Genomic DNA, 23,276 nt, shown 5'->3' on the forward strand with positions numbered 1-23,276 from the left:
GCGAAGGGTCAGAGCTTAACCTCTTCCTCTCCAGCCTCTCCTGGCCTCTCCGGCGCATCCTCCCCGCCGGCACCGGCACCGAGTTTTGTTGCGGCGGCCGCTCGAGGGTCTGGGCTGCGACTTCACCGGGGGCTTTCTCTGCTTTTTGTGCCGAGGAGGCTGCTCCGAGCAGGGCTGGGGAGCGCAGCGGGGGCTGGAGGGGGCCGAGGCGCTGGCGGTGCGGCAGGCAGAGCCGCCGGCGCGGGTCCAGCACCTGCCCTTCCTCGGCGCTGCTCCTCTTCGGCAGAGGCCAGGGGAGATGCTCGATGCTCTGCGCACAGGAACCCGGCTCCTCCGTGGCCTGGGCAGCCCCCGGGAGCAGGGGGGGGGGGCGAGGAGTTTGCATGCGTGCACACACGTGTGCGTGTCCGTGTGTCCATGTGCGCTGTGCGCTCACGTCGCGCGTGTCTGTAGCTGGGACGCGGTGTCGAGCTTAAATGGCTTTGCCCAGCTGTGGGCACGGAGGTGCTGCAGATGGATCCCGGGAGCAGCGGCTGGGCCAGGAGAGCCTGGAGTTCATGTGGCCAGCACCGGGCTGCTGGCGGCCAGCGGGTCCCCTGTGCCCTCAGCTTGGCTTCCAACTTCTCGCCGGGGCTCGTGGCTCCTGGGACCTGCCTGGACCCAGCACAATGAGTTTCCAGGCTCGCCATCCCGGGGGAAGCGCGGCTCAGGAGAGGCAGCATTTTCTTCAAAAGCCTCTTCTCTGCGTCGGAAATCCCAGCCTCCCAGCCGGGCTAACTGCTCCATTTGTGCTTTCAGGAGTTTAAAAATTCATAGCATCCTACCGCGCTCCGCCTGGCCTGCGCGGCTCACCTGGCAGCTGAGGACAGAGCTCGGCGCGGGCGCAGACCCCGCCGCCCGTGCTGGGGAAGGGCTGGGGGCTGCGTTTCATTTCCCAGAGCCTGCGTCCGCATGGGCTCACGGCCAGCGTGCAGCCAGGCTGGAGCTGGGGCCGGCAAGGCCCGGGCTGCTCCGGCCGGCACACCGGGGCTGGAGCTGGTGAAGCCGGCGCTGCTGCCGGTTACACAAGTGGCTGGGCAGCCGCTGCATGCGCAGGGGGCCTGGGGCTCGCGCGGGGCTGCTGCAGAGGCTGGCCGAAACAGTGCGTGATTTATTCCACCTTCCTGCAGGCAGAGGCTGTGGGCGAGCTGGGGCTGGGCTGAATTTTGATCTGCGCTTTCCTGGGCTGCGCAGAGCGCAGCAGATGATCCGCGGATGCTGCTCGGCTGTCCCGGCGCACCAGGGAGGCTTGGGGCATCTGGCACGGAGCAGAAATCCTCCCCAAGCCCCCACAGGTCCCCAGGGAGGTTTTCCGTGCGTCTGAAGGGAGCACATCGGCTGCTTTGAACCGGGAGGCAGCGCAGGGCCTGGAGCCACTTCTCAGAGCAGCCAGGGGCAGGGGGAATTTTATTTTCTGTCCGGAATTTTATTTTCTGTCCCCCTCTGTGTGCCCGCTACCTGCGAGGGCCCTGCTGCTCCTGCATGTCGCAGGCACACGGTGCGCAGAGCAGCTGCACTGCCTGCAGCTCCAGGGCTGCGGCCGCGCCGGTGCTGTTCTGGTGCCGGTTCTGGTGCCGGTGCCGGTGCTGGTGCCGGTGCTGGAGGCAGCAGAGGATGGTGGTGCTTGGGGCAGGTTTGGGCCGTGGTGCTGCTGCTGGCTGGGACGTGTGCGAGTGCAGCGTGAGGTCTGCAGGAAGGAACGGCATGAGCTCATTCACGGCTCTTCCCCACGTGTGGCCGCTTGCACCCAGCAGTTTCTGGGCCCTTCATGGCCCCATTTCGTGTAATTCGGACACGGTGCTCAGCGTCTCTTCCTCCCCGCTCTCCCAGAAGCATCCTGCTCCTTGGCAGCGGGTTTGGCCTCGCAAGCCAGAGAGGAGGGGTTTATCGAGAGATCTGGAGTTGGATTTTCACCCACTAAGGAGTGAGATGGAAGCCAAAGCCTCCGTCCTTTCCCCCGAGTTTGTCTGTCGGTGAGGTTCTGTACCCAGGGTCTGGAGACGATGCTGTTTGTGGTGAGCTGGCAACAAGGCGTCAGGAAGGGGCATGGCTGGCAGCAGTCATGGGGAAAGGGCACAGGAGGATGCTGCTGGTGCTCCTCGTCTGCCTGTCCGAGCCAGGGGCCTGCTTGGGGCACGGTGTCTTTGCCCAGGTCGTTCAGTGTCAGCGCTTTGTCCCTGGCTTCACTCTGGATTTTAGGAGCAGCTGCTTCGATGCACCAGGAGCCTGCGGGGCAGCGATGCTGCTTCTGGGTGTGTGCCCGTACCCAGGTGCACCAGAGCTTTCCTCGAGCCAGCGTGGGCTCGTTTCACCTGTGCACAGCTGGAGACACCTGGAAGACTTCAACAAACTTCTTTTCGGAATTGAGCTTGGCTGGGGGACGTTCACCTCGGACTTCTGGGTTGCAGTCCTGAGCCTGGAGCCCGTGTGGCCGCGTAGCAAGGCAGACGTCCCGCTGCTGGTGCGGGTGCAGCACGGGGAGCCGGAGCCCCACAGGTGGCTGGGGAGGTGCGTGCCAGTGGCCGTGCTGGATGCAGGTGGGCCAGGATGCCGTGCAGCTGTGGGGCCAGTGCCAGGCAGGCACGAGCAGTCCCTGTGGCTTGCTGACCCCACAAGTCCCCTGAGGCAGTGGGTGCCCCTGCGGGAGCTCCGTGGCGCTTGCTGTGCCTGTTCCCACAGAGGCAGCTTGTGTCCGTGTGCCCCAGCACTCGTATTTTCAATAGCGACAGCCTCTGAGGGAAGGAGCAAGAAACGAAGTTGCCTGAAAAAACTTGGATGAGCCAAACACGAGGGAAATCCCACTGTGGTGGGGTTTTGGCAGCTCACGGGAGCAGCTGCGCACCTGGCAGCCGGGGCAGCTCGGCTCCTGCCCCAGCCCCAGCCCCAGGCCCCAGCTCTCTGTGCTGCAGACACGGGGTGATCAAGCATCCCCATGCTCCCTGCCCAGTGGGGTGTGAGGACAGCCAGCCCCTGGCGAGGACACGGGGTCAGGAGTGGGGTTGGCAGCCAGGAGGGAGCCGGGAAGGCTCTGTCCTTACTGGGCTTTGGTGCAACGTTGGGCTGCTTGCTCAGGGAGGGCCTCAGCATACAGGGAGACCTCAATTGTTGCGTGCAGTTAAGGGAGGAATCAGTCACTGCTGGAAGTGTGCTCTGTAATTATAAAGGAGCAGCAAATCGCTCCGGGAAGAGGCGCCCTGCTGACCCGGAACAGCCCCAGGCTCAGACTCAGCATCAGCGTTAGAGCGGCGGAGCCCTGGGTGCAGGCATCTTGTGCAGGGAGCCACGGGCACGCCGGGGCTGTTGGTGAGCTCGGGTTCACTTCCAGGTGGGCTCAGTCCCACAGAGCTGACCCCGAGCTGCTCACCGGGCGGCATGTTGGGGTGTCCCTGCTCCCCGCGGTCCCCTGGGTGCTGCCCACGGCGCAGCCGCCTGATCTGAGCAGCGCCCGACCTGCTGGGGAAACAGCCTCTGCAAAAAGGCTGCTTGGAAAATTCCTCTCCAAAAGGGCTGCTGCCAAGTTTAGCATATTATATTTTTAGGGAGCAAGTCTATTCCTAGCGATCTGGTAGCGTGTTGCAGCAGCGGGTTCATTTAAAAGCTGGTTTCTTCCCCCTGCCTGCGCATTTCGCAGAGCCGGGAGCCGGGACCCGGCTGCTCGCTGGCTCCGTGGCTCCCGGGCACGTCCCGCACTGCAGCTCCCTCGGCTCCCGCACAGGGGAGGACAGGCTTGAAAGCTGCAAAAAAACATGTTTGCCTTTTTTTTTAATATATTGAAAACACTGGCATTAATTTTAGCTTTTGTGAAGCTGGTTTTCCCACAATAGCTGTAATTTAGGCCTACTCTGCCTGGCGATGCTCTTTTTATAGGTATATTCTTATTTTAGTGCTATAGTGATGGGTGAATGAGTAGATTAAATTAGATTTAGTATCTATCATTCTTTAAAGCATTACAGGCAGTCATGGGAGGGATGGGGTTTAACGCAGAAGAAAGGCTAATTAGGCTGCCAGGCTCAGCCTGCCCCCGCCGGCTCCCCCCGCCCGCGCCCCGTGGGTGCCCCCAGACCCTCCTGCACCTTCAGCGGGGCAGCGCCTGGGGTGAATTTCCCAGCTGGGGCCCAGCTCCCGGCTCCTCCTGGGCTCTGCACAGCCTCGGCTCCCCACCGCCAGCTCGGCACGGATGCACTGCGTCCATCGGCCATGGCACCGCTGGGCACATCGTGGTGGGGCCCCCAGCTCCAAGCCCCCACTCTCGGGGTGTCCCCGCAGGCAGCAGCAGCGGTGCCGCCCTGCTCCAATGCTTCCGTGGTGGTTTGGTCCCCTCGGGGCAGCTGTATGGGCGAGCAGGAGCACGGGGCAGGACGTGGGGCTGAGAGGGGATGGAAAAAAGTGGAAAAAGAAAAAGCGGCGTCACTGGGAAACGCTGGAGGCTGTGCGGGAGGAACCCAAATGTCTGAGGCGGATAACTGCCTTTCCCCAGCGTTGCAATGCAGGGCCTGGGGGCGGTGGGACTCAGAGCCCATCAAAACCAATGGTTGGAAAGTTCCTGCTGGTGCCGTGCCATCTGCTGAAGCGGCGGCCCCAGGCTGGGCTGGCCTCGGCGCCCCCGATCTCACCCAGGCGGCAGCAGGGGCAGGGGAGCCATCGGCACGGGTGAGCAGAGCACGATGCTGCTAAATGCCAGCCCCGGGCGGCAGCTCCGGCTGCAGGCTGAGCGTGGGGACGGGCTCAGTGGTGCGCAGCACACGCGGACACCTGCATGCTGTGTGCCTGGGGGGGCTTCAAGGCGGTGCAGCACAGCCCGGCTTGTGCCTGGGGACGTGCTGGCTGCTGGGGCCCCTCAGCAGGAGCAGATTTTGCCCCGTGAGCCCCTGCCCCGGTGTGAGCCCAGCAGCGTGGTCGGGGGCTCTGCAATCCCAGACTGGGACCGGCTCGGTGTAAGAGCACTGCTGTGGAGCAAGCTTGGGGTGACAGCCTGCCCCTGGGGGGCTTCACAGCTCCGCTGCCAAGCGGGGCTGAGCCCCAGGCACCCCTAGCTGGGCTTTAACCTGCGTCGGCTTCCCTGGCGCTCAGCGAGGCAGAGGGGAGCAGCGCTGGAGCAGGTGCTGCAGCAGCCCGTGGCGCAGCTGGTGCTGCAGCCCAGGCTGCGGTGCTGAGCTCCGTGGGCTGCGGGCAGGGAGGCGCTGAGCGGAGCACGGAGCTGGGGCAGAGCCGTGGAAAGGCAGCGGGGTGAGGTGGGGTCACAGCGGGGCGAGGGGTCTCTGGTGGCTGTCACAGGGCAGGCGTCTCCCTCGGCCGTGGTCTCTGCCTGCGAGGGGTCTGGTTCTGTTCCACCCCCCCCTGCAAGCCCCCCTGTCCCTGACCGGTGTCTCCCCGGCAGGTTCTCGCTTTGCCTCTCTCGCACCTTCCCGAGCATCCAGCTGGCTCTGGCGGTCGCCAGCTCCTGCATCTTCCCCCCCCCCGGAGCAGGGCCCCCACCCCGGCAGCCTTCACGTCCTGTCTGCACTGCATGGATCTTACAAATTGGGTTTGCACAGCATCAGCAGGATTCGCTCCAGCCCCCTGTGTAAGCAGCACTGCTGAGATGTGATCCCTGGCACCGAGAACCTATTAAACAGAGTGAGACGAGCCCTGGAAGGAGACCCAGTCGGAGGAGGGAGTTCACAGAGATGGTGTCGGGAGCGAGCGGCGCTCAGGCAGCCCCCGGCCTCCACGCCGGGGACACGCGGGTGTCACCGGGCAGGACCGGCCGGTGACCAGGGACCTGGCACCTGGCTGCCACAGCACCCTGCAGAGCTGGGTCTCGCTCCCGTGCTCGGGGCATCTCAGCCGTTTCCTCTCCATCCAAGAGCCTTGGAGCTGCTGCGCCTGCTCCTGGGGGAGCTCTGCTGGCCCTCGCAGGCTTGCAGCGGGTGCCGGGGCTGGAAAGTGGCCGTGGCACCAGGTGGCCTCGTGCCCAGCGGGTGCCAGACCTCGTCCCACGGCACCCAGCCCCGGGCTGCTGCGGGTGCGTGCCCCAGGGCCCGGCCAGCCCAGGCTGTGCTGGCGGCAGGGGCTCGCTGCAGGGCTCCTGGTGAGCAGCCAGGCACGAGGCAGGTCTGGCTGCTCCGGCTCCCCCTCGCCAAAGTGCTGGGCTTGCAGCACTTTGTCATGATTTTCATCTCGTCTCCGAGCAGCGATCCTTCACTGCTCACATTACCCAAGTAGAAAATGACACATAAACTGACATGATTGCTGCTGTTTCTCAGCGCCACGCAACATCTGTTCCCTCGGCGGTGCGGGGGAAGGTGGGCAGGGGCTGCTGACGCGCCGCACGGCCCCCGAACTTCTCACCCTTTGCCCCCCTCCTGCCATCGCGCCTCCTCCAGCCGCGCTGCAGCGAAGCAGGGGACGGGAGCTGGCGGTGCCGAGGCGGTGCAGGGCCGTGATGCAGGACGCAGCAGCAGGAGCTGTGCTCGGGGTGCCACGGCCACTTTCCAGCCCCTGCTCCGCACCCGGCACGGTGCTGGGGCGCGCTCTGCCCCCAGCATCCCCACACCTCCTGCAGCAGTGCGTGTGCTCCCAAACCTGCCATCGCCCGGTCGGCTGCTTTTGGGCCCAGGAAATTCATTTTCCAGCAGCTTTCTCTCTGTTTCTTTGCAGCATTCTGCCCGGTTGGCCCGGGCATGCGGCCGGGGATGCGCCGTGCTGGTGGGGCTGCGGCTGGTGCCAGGGGCACTGGGCCGGGAGCTGGGGCTGTGGGGGAGCAGGGGGGGAAATGCCTGATTTTGGGGATGGAGAAGGATGCGGAGGGAGCGAGCAGGATGGGGAGCCGCAGGGCAGGCAGCAGTGCTGTGCTGCGGGGCAGGCTGGGGCCTTCTAGAGTCTCTGGTATAAAATCAAAAATAGGGAGAGAAGAGCGAGAGCAGGCGACAGTTGCAGCTTATTTGTGATCTGCATTGTGTGGGGAGCTCTTAATTAGAGCTAATTAGACTAATTAACTTGCAAATGAGAAACTCGCCTTTTTCTCCTTTTCCTTTACAAGAAAAAATAAGAAGACGAACAAGATAAATACTGAGGCTAATTACTCTGTACCTGCTGCAGAGCCCCTCCAGCTGGTGGGACGCCCCTCTGCCCGCCACCCCCCAGGACAAGCGCACCCACCCGGTGTGCCGAGCTGTGCCGTGCCATGGGGTGCTGTGCCGTGCCGTACCATGCCTGTCCCTGCTTCTGGCCAGTGCTGTGCTGCTGTGCCGAGGTTGTGGTCCCACCGCTGGGCACCACTGCCCCGTGCCCCTGCTGTTCCCGCTCCAGAGGGGCTGCCTGCTGCCTGTCCGTGCGCCTTTGTGCCCCAAGGATGCGGTGCATGCCTGCCATGGCGCTGGCCAGTTCTGGGAGCTGGTGGCCACATGGGGCAGGCATCACCTGGACGGCGTGGGGCTGCTGCAGAGGGCACAGCACCGGCACTGCCTGGTACCCTGCCTGCCAGACCCCTCCTAACCCGGCACCGGGACCAGAGGGCCCCGTGGCACCCCGCACCCTGGCTGCTTTCCAGCTCCTCCCTCGCACACCTCCGATCTCCTCCCTTCTTTCTGCCTCTGCAACACCCCAGGGGCTTTGTTAGCACAACTCAGTTCAAATGTCTGATTAGTCTTTAGGAGATCGAGGGGTCAATTTTCCACAGCTCCTTCCTCTCCATTTAACTAATTTAACTGTGCGATTGTTACAAATTTCATTTTATTATAGCCCTGCTTCTCAGTCCAATTGAATTACCAAAATCTCATTTTCTCAGAAGTGCTGAATATGTAATTAGAGGAAAAATTATGCTCCTGACTGCCTATTAGAGAGGGTTGCGTGAGGGAGCTTGTCTCCGCGTGCACACGCGGGTGCGTGTTTACCGAGCGCCCACGCTGCCGCCGCGCGCATGCGCCTGGTCAGCGGGCTGCGTGCCGGCGAGCTCCACGTGCGGCTGCTGGGGCCTGCCATGGGCGGCTCTGCGGCAGCATCGCAGTGACGTGGTGGTGGCAGGGGTCTAGAGGTGGGATGTGGCAGGGGACGTGTGGCTGTCACAGGGGCACTGTCACAGAAATGAGTTCGGGAGGGCTGCGAGCAGCTGGCTCCCGTCCTGCACCGTCCCTGCGAGCTCGCACGCTTGCTGTGTCTGCGGGGTGCAAATTGTGACGGGCAGCACGGGTGGGCTGCAGCTGCTGCGGTGCTCGCAGGGGAGGCACGAGGCCCTGGGTCCTGCTGGGGCTGCAACTCGCCGAGTCCTGCGCTGTCGCATCCTGCCTGGGCTCTGCTCCCTGGGGTCTGAGCGCACTGCGCAGGGAGTAGCCGGAGAGCTGGGCACAGGGGGTGCCGATACCAACCAACATCACAGCTGCTGGCTCCTGCTGACGCTGGTGCTTGAGGCTGGGAGCTGGGCACAGGGTCCCAGCCCGGTGCTGCTGCCCAGCAGGGTGAGGGGAACATGGGCAGGGACCCAGAGATCAGGGACATCCATCCTCACAGTGCAGGACCTGGTGGTGCTGCAGGGGTGCCTGGTGCTTGTGGGGACCAGGAGGTGTGCCTGTCCCCACAGTGGGACAGGGTGCAGGATGCACGGCTGCTGCAGCTCAGGTGTTGGTGCTAGCAGCTTCTTTGGAGGCTGCGGGGCTCCCTGTGCTGCTCAGCACCAGCAGCCTCGGGGACCAGCCTTGGGGGTGTCTGGGCCAGCCCTGGAGCAGCAGCAGGCAGTGCCCAGCCCACGGCACGGCTGTTTGCAGGGGCTCAGCAGGAGCAGGCAGCTGGGGCAGACACCGCTGGGGCCACGGCTCCTTTCCCAGCCTGTCCCAGTGCCCAGGACTCTGCAGCCACGCTCGTGCCTCGTGTGCCTGGCTTTCCCAAGCCCTTTAGTGGCTGCTGGAGACCGAGCGCTCCTGGAAATCCTGGCGGGTGTACGCAAACGCTGGGGCTGCGCTGCTCTGGCATGCCTGCAGGAAGAGCTGCGTGCGGGGGGGCAGCACAACGCAGCTCTCCGGCGGCATCCCCAGAGCTGCAGGATGGGAGCTGGGGCTGCGCGGGGTGAGCCTGGCACCGGCGGCAGCGCTCAGCAGCGGAGGGCAGCGCCGTGCGTCCTGGTGCTGCCGCTCGGTGCGGCCCTGGGCAGGCCGGATCCTGGCCCGTCTCCAGCAGTGACACAGCCCCGTCCCTCCCCACACAGGTACATGTGAGCCCGGGAAATGTCACTGGGGTGCCGGGGGGGTGGGAGGTGGCGGCAGCCCGGAGCCCCCGCGAAGCACCCCCGTCTCGCCTCAGTTACACAACATTATCATTTCATAATACTCTGAAATATACATGAAGTTGGCTGAATGCAGATGAAATTGCACCATTTACTTCATGAATATTTCATGCAGCCTCAGCTCCTAAGTTTCCGGCTGATGGAGGCAGGAGCCCATGCTGGACCCCGTCCCCCCCTGCCCCGTCCCCCCTGTGCCGGAGGTGACAGGGACGTGCCACCAGCTGTGCCCGGAGCGGCTGTGCCGGTGCACGGCGCTTCCGTGGCCACCTCCCTCCCGCCGGGTGCCACCTAGCTGTCGGTGGCACCCGGCCTCCCGGGCTCACGGCACGAGCAGGAGCCACCCCTGCTGCAAGGGGAGATGTCCCCAGCAGGGTCCCAGCCCAGGGTGGGCTCCCCCATGTCCGGAGGTGCACCCAGGAGATGGCTCCTCTGCGCTGCCCTGCGTCCCCTCCTGCTCCTCCAGCCGCATGTCCCAGGCCGAGTCTTGTGTTGCCGCGGGGTCCCTGCCTGCTCACTCTGCGTCCTCCCTGCTCTTTGCAGAGCTCCCCAGCGGAGCATCCTTGGCAGCTGCCATTAGCCGGCTCTTCACCCCTCCCCTGCCATGTCCTTAATGAAGACGTTGAGCGCCGCGGCTGCCGCCCCCAGCTCCGCGCCTCCTTTCACTGCCTCTTCCCTGGCCGAGGGGTGCTGTGGGCTGTGCCACAGCGTGGGGCAGGCAGGGGCTGCCCACGGCTGGGACGTCCCCGCTGCGAGCCCCCCACGCGTGGGGCCCTGCGCCCCCTCCAGCCCGGGAACTGCGGCTGTGCTGCCCCAGGGCCCCGGAGCTCTGCTTTGTATGGATGGCGCAGCATTTTGGGTAATGAAATATTCACAGGTCAGTGATTCCTTGAGAAATGACGGGGATCAGTCAATTCCTTTTCAGGGAGTAATTTTCTTCCCCTTCACGGCCTCTGTTTCATGTTGACAGTCATTAGCATGAGAGAGCGGCTGGATCGAAGAGGAGACGGCGTGGCTGGCACGCAGGCGGCCGCAGCGGCACAGCCTCGTGGCAGCCCCACTGCACGGGAGCGCTGCGCCCGCACAGGAGCTGGGGCAGCCCCGGGGCCGTGCCGGGACCCTCGTCTTGCTGCCACCAGGGCATTGCCTGAGCTCGGCTCTGCTGCCTGCTGTGCCTCCCCTTGCTCTGGGTGCAAAGGCTCCTCGCTGCTTCCCTGCACGTGGCAGCAGGCGGTCGGTCCCCAGGGGCCATGAGCAGCACCCGGGGCTGACCCCACAGCACCCGGGCTCATGGCTCGGAGGAGCGGCTGCTTCGTGGCCGCCTCGGTGCTGTGGTGGGGTCAGGACCCTGGCCCAGCTGTGCGGGGTTGGGGTCTGAGTGCTGCAGGAGTCCCCGTGCCACCACAGGTGGCGTGCAAAGCGCGCTGAGCCCGTGACCACACGTGCATGGAGTGAAGAAATGCGCGCGTCCCCTTCTGCGGCCACCTCGGGGCCACCGCGCTGCCTGCCCGAGGCTGGTGGCCTGGGGAGATCCTTATCACAAGCAGCTGATAACGGCTCACTGCAGCAGCACAGCTGCAGCTGTCCGGGCTGCCTGTCCTCCCCGGGAACACCCCGTGAGCTCGGGAGCCAGGCGTGACACCGACCCTGGAGGGGCAGGCAGTGCTCCCTGCCGTGCCACGGGGCGCTGGCACCTCCCGTGAGCGTGACGCTGCGCTCGGCCGGCTGTGCGGACGCCTCCCGTGTGCTCGTGGGGTTCTGGTGCGTTATTTTCTTAAAAAGGAGAAAATGTTAAAAATGGCGTCGTCAGCCCCGCGCTGACAGGCACAATCACCAAAGTGCGGCGTCGGCAGGAACCGGCCCCACGCGCTAAATGACTTGAAAGGAAATGGCCTGGATTGTGCTGAGGAGGCAGAGTGCGGTGGGGAGAAAGCAAGTGGAGCAAACAAAAAAAACTTCATTAATTAAAGAAACTCGTTAATGAGGGACATTTAATCAGCTAAAGATGATATCCACCCCCTGCCTGCCAGGGTGCAGGCAGCGCCGGCCTGCCGCAGCGGTGACTGCGTGGGGCTGAGCTGCGGACAGGGCAGGAGGACAGGGCCCAGGGGGACAGGACAGGGGGACGGAGCAGGGGGACAGGACGGGGGGACGGGGCAGGGGCTGGGCCCGGGGGTCTCATCCTGCCTGGGCAGTGCGGGGAGCGGAGGCGGCTGGGCACCGCGCGCACCCCCTGCGCCGTGCTGAGCTCTGCCTGCTTTGCTCCACGCTCGGTCTCGGGCAACGCGCTAATCTCCTGTCTCATTTACTAAATGAGGGCTACGGGCCATTAATAACCAGAATATCTTTTAATGAAAATGCGGAAAGCCGCCCTGTAAAGCGCCATGCGGGAGCAGCCCCAGCAGGGAATTGCGGTGAGCGAGCAGGGACACCCGGCGGAGCCCCGCGGCCCCGACACCCAGGGGCTGGCACCACTTCACGGGCCACGTGGCCCGAAATGGGGGCACCCGGCTGCGGGGGTCCTCATGTCCTCACCCCGTGGCCGTGCTCTGTGAGCCCAAACCCCGCCGGGCACTGGCAATGGCTCTGCCAGGCAGCCTGGAGCTGGCAGCATGGGCGGACAGGGCAGCTCTGGGTGCGGAGAGCTGAGCGGCAGCGGGCAGCAATGGGTGTCCCTCAGCCAAACCCCTGACGATCCCTCTCCCTGCAGACGCAACCGCGGAGCCGAGCACCCCAAACCCTGCACAGGACCCCCAGAGCAGGGAGCAGGGAGCAGCTCCTGTCCCGGCCAGGGCTGGTGGGCAGCACGCGGTGGGAGGGAGGCGCGCGGGAGCCGTAGATCTGCGCCTCTGCAGCACCAGCAGCCCTGGAGATGGCAAGCAGCAAAACAGGGGAACCTAATGGTCCCTGAATGAAATAATACTTGGGCTGACAAGCACTGCGACAGCCCTAATTAATAACGGATATGAACGTGGCTGTCGGGGCTGGCTGGCGAGGAGCCAGCGGGGCCCAAGACCTGTGCAGGTGGGGCTGGCCCCTGCCCCAGCCCCTGTCCGTGTCCCCACTGCCACCCCGCAGCTCCTCCTGCTTGGGCCATCCCCAGGGCTTCTGCTCTCGCCGCCTGCAGCCATCGGGGCCGGGGTGCCCAGCTCCTGGGGCTGGATGCAGCCCTGCCACCAGGCACGGAGTGGGGCAGGGACTGGCTCTGCCATCTGGGCTGGGTTTGCCCACCCAAACTAAAAACCTCCCTGCTAAAGGGGCCGAGCTGAGCCCCCACATTAGGCCATTCAGTGCCTGCATGCTGGAGGCTGATCCTGGTTGTGGTGGCAGCAAAGATGAGCACGGGGGGCACGGGAGCCCTGCAAGATGCTCCTGCTGCCGGCTCCGTGCACGCGCTGGGGATGCTGGCAGGGAGAGCTGGGCACTGGGAGCGTGCCCGGGGTGGCTGCACGCTTCCCAAAGCGGGCTCAGGCACAGGGTGCATGGGGGAAAGGCCGAGCAGCGGGGCGAGCAGCGAGGCAGCAGCATTGCCCCGGGGGCAGTGCCGGGGGCCGGGGCTCCGCCGCCCTGCAGCACCGCCAGCCCCAGCCCCTGGCAGGCGCAGCTGGCTGGCGCGGCCCCGGGCAGCTGAGTCAGCACGGGAAGACGCTTGCGAGCCTGTGAATGACTTGCAGATCTGTAGCGGGATCGTTCACGCTGGGTTTGCATGTGGTCCCCCCCCTGTACCCCCCCGGCACAGGCTCTGCTGCCTCCCCTGCAGGCGCGACGGCCGCGGCAGGTGGGGGATCACGGCTGGCGGCACGGCCCCCCCCCCCTCCCCTTCTCCACCCTTCCCCAGCGTCCCTCCGCACCATAAATCGGCCACACACACAATTAAGGAGCTTGTCTCCACGCTCTGAGCCGCAGATGTATTTCATGGGCGAGAGGCGGCCGCGGGTTGTAAAGCATCCGCGGGGCTGCCGGCGCTGCGCTCGGCGCTGGGCGCCTGCGTGCGGGGCACGTGCGTGGGGGGCGCGGGAGCCTGCGGGTGCATGCGGGGCCAGGGGGCTGTGCAGGAGGGAGGGGGGCAGGAGGGCAGCCCCACGGCATCCCCCAGCCCCACGGCACCCCCCAGCCCCGCAGCAGCCGTGGGCAGCCCCGGGGCCGTGGCACAGGTGCAGCTCACCTCGTTTGACCAGGGTGGCCAGGCCAGCTGCTTTACAGCAAAGGGCCTCATCAAATATTTAGCAGCTAATTGATGCCCGCCTGCTGCTTGCCAAGAGGCCATCTGATGGCCCTGCCCTCCCCGCTGCCCTCCTTCCTCAGTGCCCTCCTGGCCGGGCTCCAGGGCGTGCAGGATGGTGGCGGGTGCCGGTGCTGCCGCTGCGCTTTGCCCCGTGTTGGCCTTCAAACTGAGGCTGCCCTGGTTTCCCTCTCCAAGAGGGCGATGTGCAGGCTCCCCCTGATAGTCCCCACTGGAGCCATGGCCTTGTTTCCCTCTGTGCCTAGCCCCCCAGCCCCCCCATCCTCCCTCTGCCCAAGGCGCATCAGGGTGGTCACGGATTGCTCGGAGTGGGGAGCGGAGAGGGGCTCGGCCACGGGGCAGGCACAGCGGGCGATGCAGCACAGGAGCTGCTGCAGCATGGGGATGGCACAGAGGTTGGCGTGGGGACCGAAGGCAGGGGGGGTCCGTCCGAAGGTGGGGGGGTCGGGGGGCTCTGGGGTCTGTCCGCAGAGCCCCAGAGCGCTCTCCAGGCAGGGCGCAGCCCCGGCACCTCGGGGAGGGCAGCGGGAGCCAGCAGGTAAGGGGCACGGCGCTGCTGTCTCTGCAGGGCAACCAGGACGCCACGGCTCCACCTGACGCGATGGCTCAGCCCTACCCCCCGGCCCAGTACCCCCCGCCCCCCCAGAACGGCATCCCCGCAGAGTACGCGCCGCCGCACCCCCACCCCACGCAGGACTACTCGGGGCAAAGCACAGTACCGGAGCACGCCATGACCCTCTACACACCAGCACAGAGCCACGCCGAGCAGCCGGGCACCGACGCCAGCACACAGTCCATAGCAGGGACGCAGACGGTACCGGTAAGGGAGAGGCACAGAGTTTGGGGGGGCTGCGGGTTGGATGCGGGGGCAGGCGGCACCCAGCGGGCTGCAGCCCCTCGGGGGGCCGGGGCCGCGCGTCCCCGCAGTGGCCAGGGCAGCAGGAGCATGCGCTGGCTGCCTGCCTCCCTTGCAGCCCCCCTGTCATTTCTAATCACTTGTAATCTACCTGCTTGGCTGCTTTCCAATCAGATAGCTTCAATTATGTGGTTGTAATGCAGCTCGGGGGGAAAGTGCTGAGCTGAGCACTTCCCAGCCTGGCCACCGCAGCCTCGTGTGTGGGGTCTGCCCCTCCCGGCCCCCTGCCCTGGGCACGCACGCGTGCTGCGGTGCTGGTCCTTGGGCACGGAGCCACGCGGTGCTGGCTGCATCTCCGTGGGTCTCCTGCCCTCCCTCTCCCAGCCTCTCCTCCCTGGTGCTGCTCATGGGGTGATGCTGTGGCCCACAGAACTGCCCTCCAGCATCCCCCAGCTCACAGGGCATCACCAGGACCCTCTCTGCACCCTCCTGAGAGTGGGGGCCCCTGCTCAGCACCAGATGCATGGAGAGACCCAGGAGGCTGGCACGGTGCTGCCCAGGGAGCGGGGACCACGGGGCTGGGGGTGCCCCTGGGGGCTGCAGGGCCAAGCAGGGGATTAGGGGGCAGGGCCCCCCCAGGAGACGTGGGGCTGACGAGGTGCTGGTGCTCCTGCAGCAGACAGACGAGGCGGCACAGACAGACAGCCAGCAGCTACATTCCTCAGACAACACAGACAAGCAGCAGCCCAAGAGGTTACACGTCTCCAACATCCCCTTCCGATTCCGGGACCCCGACCTGCGGCAAATGTTCGGGGTGAGTCCGGCCCCGTGAAGCCACCCGCGTCCCGCTGCCCTCAGCTCCGGCTCTCGGTCACCGCGGGGGCCCTGGCACCGTCCTTCCCTGGGGGTCCCCTCTGCACAGCCCCAGCGGGGTCCTGGGCCAGCCTGCAGGATGCCTGCCCCGCTGCTGGGCAGAGGGGGTGGGCAGTGGGCTTTCCACCCTGGTTAACAGCCGGGCTGTCAGGCTGAGGCTTGTGCATGGAGGAGTGAGAACAGAGCCCTTGTCCCTCTCCTTTCACCCCCTTCCCAGCCCTCGTTAAGATTTAGAGTGGTGGAAGGTTAATTAGCTGTAAAATGATGCCCCCCAGATCCTGGAAGAGGGCTACCGTGGGGGGACACGGGGCTGTGCTCAGGCTGAGCCCTGCAGGGCACCGAGGGGCCCCCAGGAGCAGTCCCCGTGGGGGGCTCTGCAGGCACTCACCCTCTGCTCTCTCTGCTTGCAGCAATTCGGGAAGATCCTTGACGTGGAGATCATTTTCAATGAGCGGGGCTCCAAGGTGGGTGCTGCCCCAGCCCGGGGCCATTGCAGCGAGCCCCAGCGCCGGGCACGGCTCACCCGGGACGTGTCCGTGCCTCCCGGGGTGCCCCAGGGGCTGCTCTGCCCGCTCTCCCCTCCCCTCCTGCTCCCTGCCCTGCTGCCCCTCGCCCCTTGGGAGCACCCCGAGGTGGGCACGGGACCGGGGCAGGGCCAGGCACCAGCAGCCCCCAGGCACGGGGTGCCCGGTTTCGGGGAGCAGCCTCCTGGTGCCCTGCGCCAGCCGGAGGGGACGCGCGGGTGTCTGCGCCCCAGCGCCGGAGGGAGGGGGGGGCTCGCTCTGTCCCGCGCCTGCACGAGGCGGCTCGTGTCCCTCTGTGTGTGGATGTCTCTGTTGTATCTTCCCTGCTTTCTGTGCCCCTCTCCCAGACTCTTCTCCCAGCTCGCGGGCGATGCCGGGCCCTCAGCCGGGACCCCCGGGCGCAGCGGGGACCTGGCCCGGGCGCTCCGTCTCCGCACAGCGGCAGCCTCATCTCCTCTGCCAGCTCTCCTGATTCACCCCCTCTCTCTCTCTGTCCCCACACCCTCTCTCTCTCTCTCTCTCTCTCTGTCTCTCTCTGTCTCTTTCTTTCTCCTTTTCTCCTCTGCTCACAGGGTTTTGGGTTTGTAACTTTTGAAACTAGCACAGATGCCGACCGGGCACGAGAGAAGCTGAATGGCACGATCGTAGAGGGCCGGAAGATTGAGGTGCTCAGATAAGTGTGCTAGTGCCCTGCCTGCCGTGTGTTGTGCATCCCCCGCGCTGCCCCGAGCCCCTCTCCCGGCCGGGGGTGCAGGCAGGGCAGAGCTGCCCGGGGGCTGCGGGGGCTCCCCCTGCCCCGCGCTGCCTCTGCCTCTGTGCCCTCGCGCCCATGGTGGGGGGCCCGGGCAGGGCCGTGCACGCTGAGCGGCCCCGGGGCCACCGGCTCAGCCTGCGGGGGTCCCGCATGTTCCAGGGGGTGCTTGCCCGGCGCGTGCATGCGTCCGTGAATGCAGCACGGGGAGCATGCGTTGGAGCTGCAGGGAGGTGTCCACGGACAGCGAGCAGGGACTGGCTCAGGCGAACCCAGGGAGAGCTGGGGGGCACTGAGCCGGGGGCTGGCTGTGCCCTGACGGTGCCGGGGGAGCCCAGCAGGCTCCCAGCCCCTCTGCTTGGTGGGGGGCAGCTGCCCCGTGCGTGGCAGGGAGGACGGGGTGCGTGCCTGTGCCAGCTCCCCCTGTAGGGACGGGCAGGGTGCTCCCCACAGCTCCCCTCCTGCACCCGCTGCTCCCCAACCCAGAGGCTGCTCAGGCAGCCGGGCAGGCGCAGGCTTTGCCCCTTGGCTGCGTGGCACCGAGCTGAGCTCTGAGGAGGGGGGGGAAGCAGAGCAGTGCCTGGAGGGAGCTGGACACGGGCACCCCGGCAGCGCTGAGCGCAGGGAGGGGCAGCCTGGCAGGGCTCAGCGCTACCCACGGATGGGCCCTGCCTTCCAAGGACGTGGCCCTCATCCATGGCCAGGCAGGAGCTTCAGGTGCTGGCGGGAGCTGCCAGGGCTCCTGCATCCCTTCTGCAGCCAGGAGCAGGCGTGCGGTGGGGACAGGAGGTGGCTGAGCCCAGCATCGGGAAGCAGCCCAAGGGATGCTCGGTGCGGCGCTGTGTCAGGGTGGCACCACGCACAGTGCAGCTGTAGGAGAGCCTCCCCCTGCTGTCCCCTCCCCCTGCTGTCCCCGCTCCCCTCGTCCTTGCCTCCAGCGTTCCGAGCCGCAGCAGCGTGCACAGAGTGGACGGGCCAGGACCGCGGCCTCGCCAGCCCCCTGCCCGCAGGTGCTGAGCTCTCTCGTCCCCTCTCTCCTCAGGTGAACAACGCCACGGCCCGGGTCATGACGAACAAGAAGGCTGCGAACCCCTACACCAACGGTAAGAACCGGAGCACGCCGAGACTGGGCTGGCACGGGCACAGCCCGAGGGGCTGAGCACCCCAGGGCGCGTCTCCATCGCTGCACGGCTGCGGCTGAGCTCCCGCAGCAAATGCCCCTCGGTGCTTGACCAGAAACAAGGGTGGCTGCTCCCGTCTGAACGGGGGGACTCAGCCCTATGGGGTGCCCCATGCCCTGCAGCCACCCTGGGGCTGGGAGCCACGGTGGGGTGACTGGGGAAGGGGGGTGCAGCACGGTGGGCTCCCCCCCAGCTCACCACCCCTCCCTGCCTGCAGGCTGGAAGCTGAACCCGGTGGTGGGAGCTGTCTACGGCCCCGAGTTCTATGCAGGTAACTCCTCGAGCCTCAGCCCCACGCTGTGGCTGTGCCGTGCTCCACCTTGCCGCGGTCTGAGTGCCCCCCAGCCCCTCTCCCCCTGCCCGTGGCATGCACCGCTCCCCCCTCTGTCACCCTCACCATGGGGACCCCCCGGGGGCCATTCCCCAGCAGCCCCATCCCTGGGGCAGCGCTGCGGGCACAGAGGGATGCTCTGGCTCAGGATACCCCATGGTGACCGCGAGGCCCCATGCGCGTTGCTGTCGGGGGCTGCTGCAGCAATCCCGTGTCTGTCCCCTGCCTCCTGCAGTAACGGGGTTCCCGTACCCTGCCACGGGGACGGCTGTGGCCTACCGAGGGGCGCACTTACGGGGCCGAGGACGCGCCGTCTACAACACGTTCCGGGCTGCGCCCCCACCGCCGCCCATCCCCACCTACGGCGCGTGAGTACCCGGGGCTGGGGTGGGGGACAGGGGGCTTGGTGGGGGCATGGCACTACCTGGACCCCAAAACCCTGGGTGCTGCCCACCTTGGGGTGGGGGTCCCACCTCGGGCTGTGGTCTGGCACAGCCGGGGCCCCTCAGCCCCTTCTCATCCGCCGCCCCCCCGCCCTGCAGCAGCTGCCTCCTGGCTGGCTGCGCTGCTGACTCTGCCCCCCTGGGCACCCCCCAGAAGGCGCCTTGTGCTCGGCTCCGCGTTTGGTGCTGAATTGCTCAATTCTGCTGCTGTCAGTGCCTGCACTGCCGGGTTGTTGTGCACCGAGGCACAGCTCTCTGAGCACCTGCCCGGCCCCCATCGCTCTGAAAGCCCCCCCGGGACCGGGTCAGCTCCTCGGGCTGCGCTCTGCCCATCCCCGTGTCCCTGCCCTCCCAGCCTGGGACGTGTCCATCCCCTGTTCTCCCCCACCCCCTGATCCCAATGCTTCACGACCATGCTCTGCCTTGGCAGCAGCTTCCTGCAGGTCCCCGGTGTCACCTCAATCCATCTCGGCCAGCAGCAGCCTCCGTGAAGCTGTGGGCATTGCATCCCTTGGGGTGCCAGCAGCGCCTGGGACCGGGCTCCCCCACATCTCCGCTGCTCGTCCCACTGCACGCCCCCACCTCGGGGCTGCCACGCACCCCAGGCACCACCCAAGGGTCTTGGAGCCCTGTGCCCAGTGGTGCTGAGCACGCTGAGCCCCCCATTGCCCCGACCTCCCCCCATCCCCTCGGCGTGACCCCGGGTGGGCGTTCGGCCGCGAGCGCGGTGCCCGCGAGCGCCCTGAGCGGCCCCATGGCACTGAGCCCTCCGCTTCCCTGCAGGGTCGTCTACCAGGACGGGTTCTACGGAGCCGAGATCTACGTAAGTGCGGCCGTGCTGGGGCTGGTGCCACCTCCGGGGACCCTGTCCTGGGGGGTGTGGGGGCCATCAGCCCCCTGCTGCTCCCCGGGGGGCTCTGCCCAGCCTGCGGCCCCTTCCCAGCTCCTGGGGCTCGGCATCGCGGCGCGGGGGGGACGGGTGAGGGGCTGGGGGCAGCCAAGGCAGGGCCGTGCTGGGTGACACCGCTCGGGTCCTGTGCCCCCGGCCGGCCCCCTGCAGGGGCAGCACCCCGAGGGATTTATGTCCTCGGCGAGCGCCGGCGCGCTGCCTCCCACCAGCATTTAACCTCCGTGTTTAAAAAGCCATTGGCGATATTTCAGGCGGGCGGCTGAAGGATTTATCTAACGTGACACCTCATTAAAGCGATCAGGGAGGTGACATTCTCTCCTCTAGAAATTTAATTTTTTAAGGTTAATGTTTGTGAAAGCCCCTGGGGAATGGTAATGAGGCTGGTGTGTGCCTGGTGCCACCAGCACCGGCTCCCCGCGGGGTCCTGCCACTGCTCCGGGGTCCCTGCAGCCAGTGCCTGGGGGTGCCCGGCTGCCCTGGCCCCCCCGAGCTCCCCTGGCAGGGCCTGGTGGGTGCTGCCCCCACCCTCACGACCGCCTCTCTCTGTCTCCCCCACCGCTGCAGGGGGGCTATGCCGCCTACAGATACGCCCAGCCCGCAGCAGCAGCAGCAGCATACAGCGACAGGTAGGCACCGCTGCCCACGGGGGGGTTGGGGGGGATGGGGGGGGATGCCCATTTCACCCCCTGCACCATCCAGGCCGGCAGCCGTGCCCCGTGCCATGAGGATGGAGCTGGCGATATCGGGGTGCCCGCGGCTCCCCGTGCCCCCTGGGTCTGGGCTGTTTGTGGTGGGGCCCTGGTGGGGAGACCATGGGGTAGTGGGGGGGGGAAATAGGGTGCAGCAGCCTCTGGGGAGCTGCTGGGGGTGGAGGACCCCTCCCCGGGTCTCTAACACCCCCCCCCCCGTGTTTGCTCCTAGTTACGGCAGAGTGTACGCAGCGGCAGACCCCTACCACCACACCATCGGCCCCGCCGCCACGTACAGCATCGGCACCATGGTAAGCGCAGCCCCCGCTGCCTTTCTTTGCTTCCCCACCTGCCCCACGCGAGCTGCAGCCAGCCCGGGGGGGGTCTGGGGGCCGCGGGGAGGGGGAGCACGGGCTCTCGGCGGGGGCAGGAGCAGCGCAGCCCCCACACAGGCTGGCCCCAGGGAGAGGGGGCACCGTCCCCACATCCTCCCCGTTAGCCCCCCGCTGGAGGAAGCCCTGTGCAGCCCCCAGGGCCTGGCTGGGGGGCGAGGACCCCCCCCTCCTCCCCCAGGTGTGGGGGGCTCAGGGCCGTGTCCCCATCAGCGGCGTGCGGGGGGCACCCGAGCGTGCTCACCGTGCTCGCTGCGGTCTGTAGCTAGCTTTGCAACCAGCATCAAAGATGAAAAATCCCCCTTGTGGGCGGGATCTCAAAGCCAAATGGTCTTTTTCTTCCTTTTTTTTTTTTTTTTCTTTTTTTGGAAACCCTCCCCCCCCTGTGTCCCCCTGGCTGGGGCCTGGCTGTGCCAAGCACCCCTCGGCACCCCCGGCCCCGCAGCCCCTCTGTCCGCGGGATGGGCAGGGCAGGAACCAGCCCAGCTCCAGGGAGCAGGTCCCCGGCCGTGGCAGCCCCAGGGCTGTGCCGAGGGCAGCGGGGTTGGGGACGGCGCCGTCTCCATCCCTGAGTGAGCCCCGGCAGCGCTGGGGGCCCTTGGCTGTGCCCACCCCGCACAACCCCCAAGACAGAGGCAGTTTGGTGTCACTTTAAAAAAAAAATAAAAAAAAAGAGAAAAAAAAAAAGGGAAGAAATGGGCTTTGCCTCTCTCTCGAATACTGATTGGCTTTTTTTTCATCTTTGATGTTGCAGGCTAGTCTATACCGAGGAGGGTACAGCCGCTTCACTCCCTACTAGCAAGACAGACCCAGCCCCTCACAGCACTAACACTGACTGCTCACTAGAAACCAAACCAAACCAGGCAGACTAAGCCAGGCTGAGCCTCCCGGAGGACCTGAGGGCCCCTGCCCGGGCGGGCTCTGCTCTCCGCTAGGTTTACCTCAAGCTGCTCCGTCCCGCTGCTCGGCCTCCGCTGCCCACCGCGTCCATCCTGCCCGGCCCGGGGGCGGCAGGGAGCGGGGACGGCGCCTCCGCCCCGCCGAGGGTGCCCAGAGCCTGGGCTCGCGGGGGTCCCTGGGCTCATCCCCCCCCAGGGCAGGACGGGCAGCCCCGAGCCGGCCCCTCTGCACCCCGTAGGAGAGGCAGGAGGCAGTTGCTGCACGCTCCATGGGGACGGGGCTGAGCTGCGGGGGGACCCCGGGGATGGCACCCCGGGGCCGAGCGTGGTGCCCCCCAGGGCCATGGGGGCTGAGTGGGGTGTGGGGCCGGGCACGTGCCCAGGGGTTGCTCCAGCGACAGCTCTGCCTTTCTGTTTCTGTTGTAGTGAAACTGCAGCCGTTTCCTTCTGGGACCGGGAAGGGCAAAAAAGCAAAAACAAAACAAAAAAAAAATAAAAAAACAAAACACACACACACACACCCACACATACACACCCACACGACTAAAAAAAAAAAGAAAAAAAATTAAAAAAAAATAAACGCAAAGCAACAACAAAGCAAAGAGGCAACAACGACGTGAAAGTCCCATCCTGTCCACACACATGCACCGAGCGAGCGAGTCCCGGAGGAGCCCGCGGAGCGCACGGACCGGCTGCATGCACCCAGCGCTGCCCCCGGCGCAGCCGCTGCCGCCGGGCACGGGGACGGCCGCGGGGCCCCTGGCAGCCCGCGGCACAGGCCCGGGCACCACGTCTTCCTTTCCGCCCGGCGCGGGGTGCCGGCGGAGCGCAGCGGCACGCCGCCCTGCCCGCGCTGGGGGTCGCCGGGCTCCGGTGCCCCGGTGCCGGCCGCCAGCGCGTCGAGGGTGCGAGGCCGCGGCTCCCGAGCGGAGCTTTGCTGAGGCGCTGGGCGTTGCAGGGGGACGAGCCTCTGCGTTTTAAAGGGAATTTTTGTTAAGAGGAGCTTGCAACTCGCTTGCGTTCCCGTTCCCCTTCCCTCCCCTCCTGCCCCATCCCTGGCGCACCCGGGGCTCCCACCCCGCGGGGAGCGATCCTGACCCACGCCGCCCGCCGGGACCCCTGCGCTGTGCCGGGACGGGGACGCACGGGGTGCTCGTGGCCACCCCCTCCCCGCCCGCCCCGCTGCAGGGACCCTGCCGGCCCTTGGCACGGGGTCTCGGCCGTTGCATCGCCCCCGGGGTGGCTCTGCGGCAGCCGGGGTCGGGCGGCACAGGGTGCCACGGAGCCCCCCCCGGTGCAGCCCCATCCCACGCCACGGCCGGGGCGGCCTCGCCGCGCTCAGCCCCCGCCCCACCACCCCGCGTGGCTCCGCCACTCGTCAAACCTCACTTTATAGTCTGCAGACACCCCGATGCTCCAGCAACGAGCTCCCCCTTTTCTATTCCCGGTGTACATAGCCCCCCCACCCTGGCCCGCGCCCCCGCCCCTGTACAAAGCTCCCTCCATCGCTGTACTGGCTTCTTCCTTACAGCAGAGCCCCTGCGCCGGCTGCCGGCACGCAGGCTGGCGCCGGCCCATCCTGTATGCTTCAAAGGTGTGACCATTCTAATAAACAGTATTATTATTATTATTATTATTATTACTACAAGGATTATTATTATTATTATTGAAATTATTAATAAAGATTTCTTTCTTCAACCAGGACGACTCCGGTTTTGACTGGGGCACGCGTGTGGGGCACGGGGGGACTGCACCCTGCACCCACATCACCCACTCTGCGGTGGGCAAGGGGGGCTCTGCTGGGGCTCTCCCCCGCCCAGAGCAAGGGAGCAGGGTCTCGGAGTGGCAGGAGCACAGCCCTTGCAGTGCTGAGCCCTTCATTTTTCAAACCA

The 23,276-nt window shown here is 66.3% G+C and overlaps 1 protein-coding gene across 17 annotated transcripts in view; it reads left to right on the top strand.

The window, feature by feature from the left end:
* RBFOX3 (RNA binding fox-1 homolog 3) overlaps positions 1-23,082 on the top strand; it is a 165,026-nt gene extending 141,944 nt beyond the window's left edge. For 13 of the 17 annotated variants that reach the window (XM_068654683.1, XM_068654687.1, XM_068654684.1 and 10 more), the window contains 11 exons: positions 14,104-14,355; positions 15,068-15,205; positions 15,675-15,728; positions 16,361-16,453; positions 17,582-17,642; positions 17,938-17,991; positions 18,287-18,419; positions 19,278-19,317; positions 19,969-20,030; positions 20,326-20,404; positions 21,240-21,892. In XM_068654683.1, the coding sequence (XP_068510784.1) occupies positions 14,104-14,355; positions 15,068-15,205; positions 15,675-15,728; positions 16,361-16,453; positions 17,582-17,642; positions 17,938-17,991; positions 18,287-18,419; positions 19,278-19,317; positions 19,969-20,030; positions 20,326-20,404; positions 21,240-21,284 (1,011 nt within the window). In that variant the 3' untranslated portion in view covers positions 21,285-21,892. Of the gene's footprint in view, positions 1-11,451; positions 13,931-14,103; positions 14,356-15,067; positions 15,206-15,674; positions 15,729-16,360; positions 16,454-17,581; positions 17,643-17,937; positions 17,992-18,286; positions 18,420-19,277; positions 19,318-19,968; positions 20,031-20,325; positions 20,405-21,239 lie in introns of those variants that run through there. The other 4 variants (XM_068654699.1, XM_068654690.1, XM_068654692.1 and 1 more) reach the window with 4 other exon arrangements.
* The last annotated feature ends 194 nt before the right edge of the window (positions 23,083-23,276 follow it).

This window comes from Anas acuta, chromosome 18 (assembly GCF_963932015.1).
Source record: "Anas acuta chromosome 18, bAnaAcu1.1, whole genome shotgun sequence".
Taxonomy (NCBI): Eukaryota; Metazoa; Chordata; class Aves; order Anseriformes; family Anatidae; genus Anas; species Anas acuta.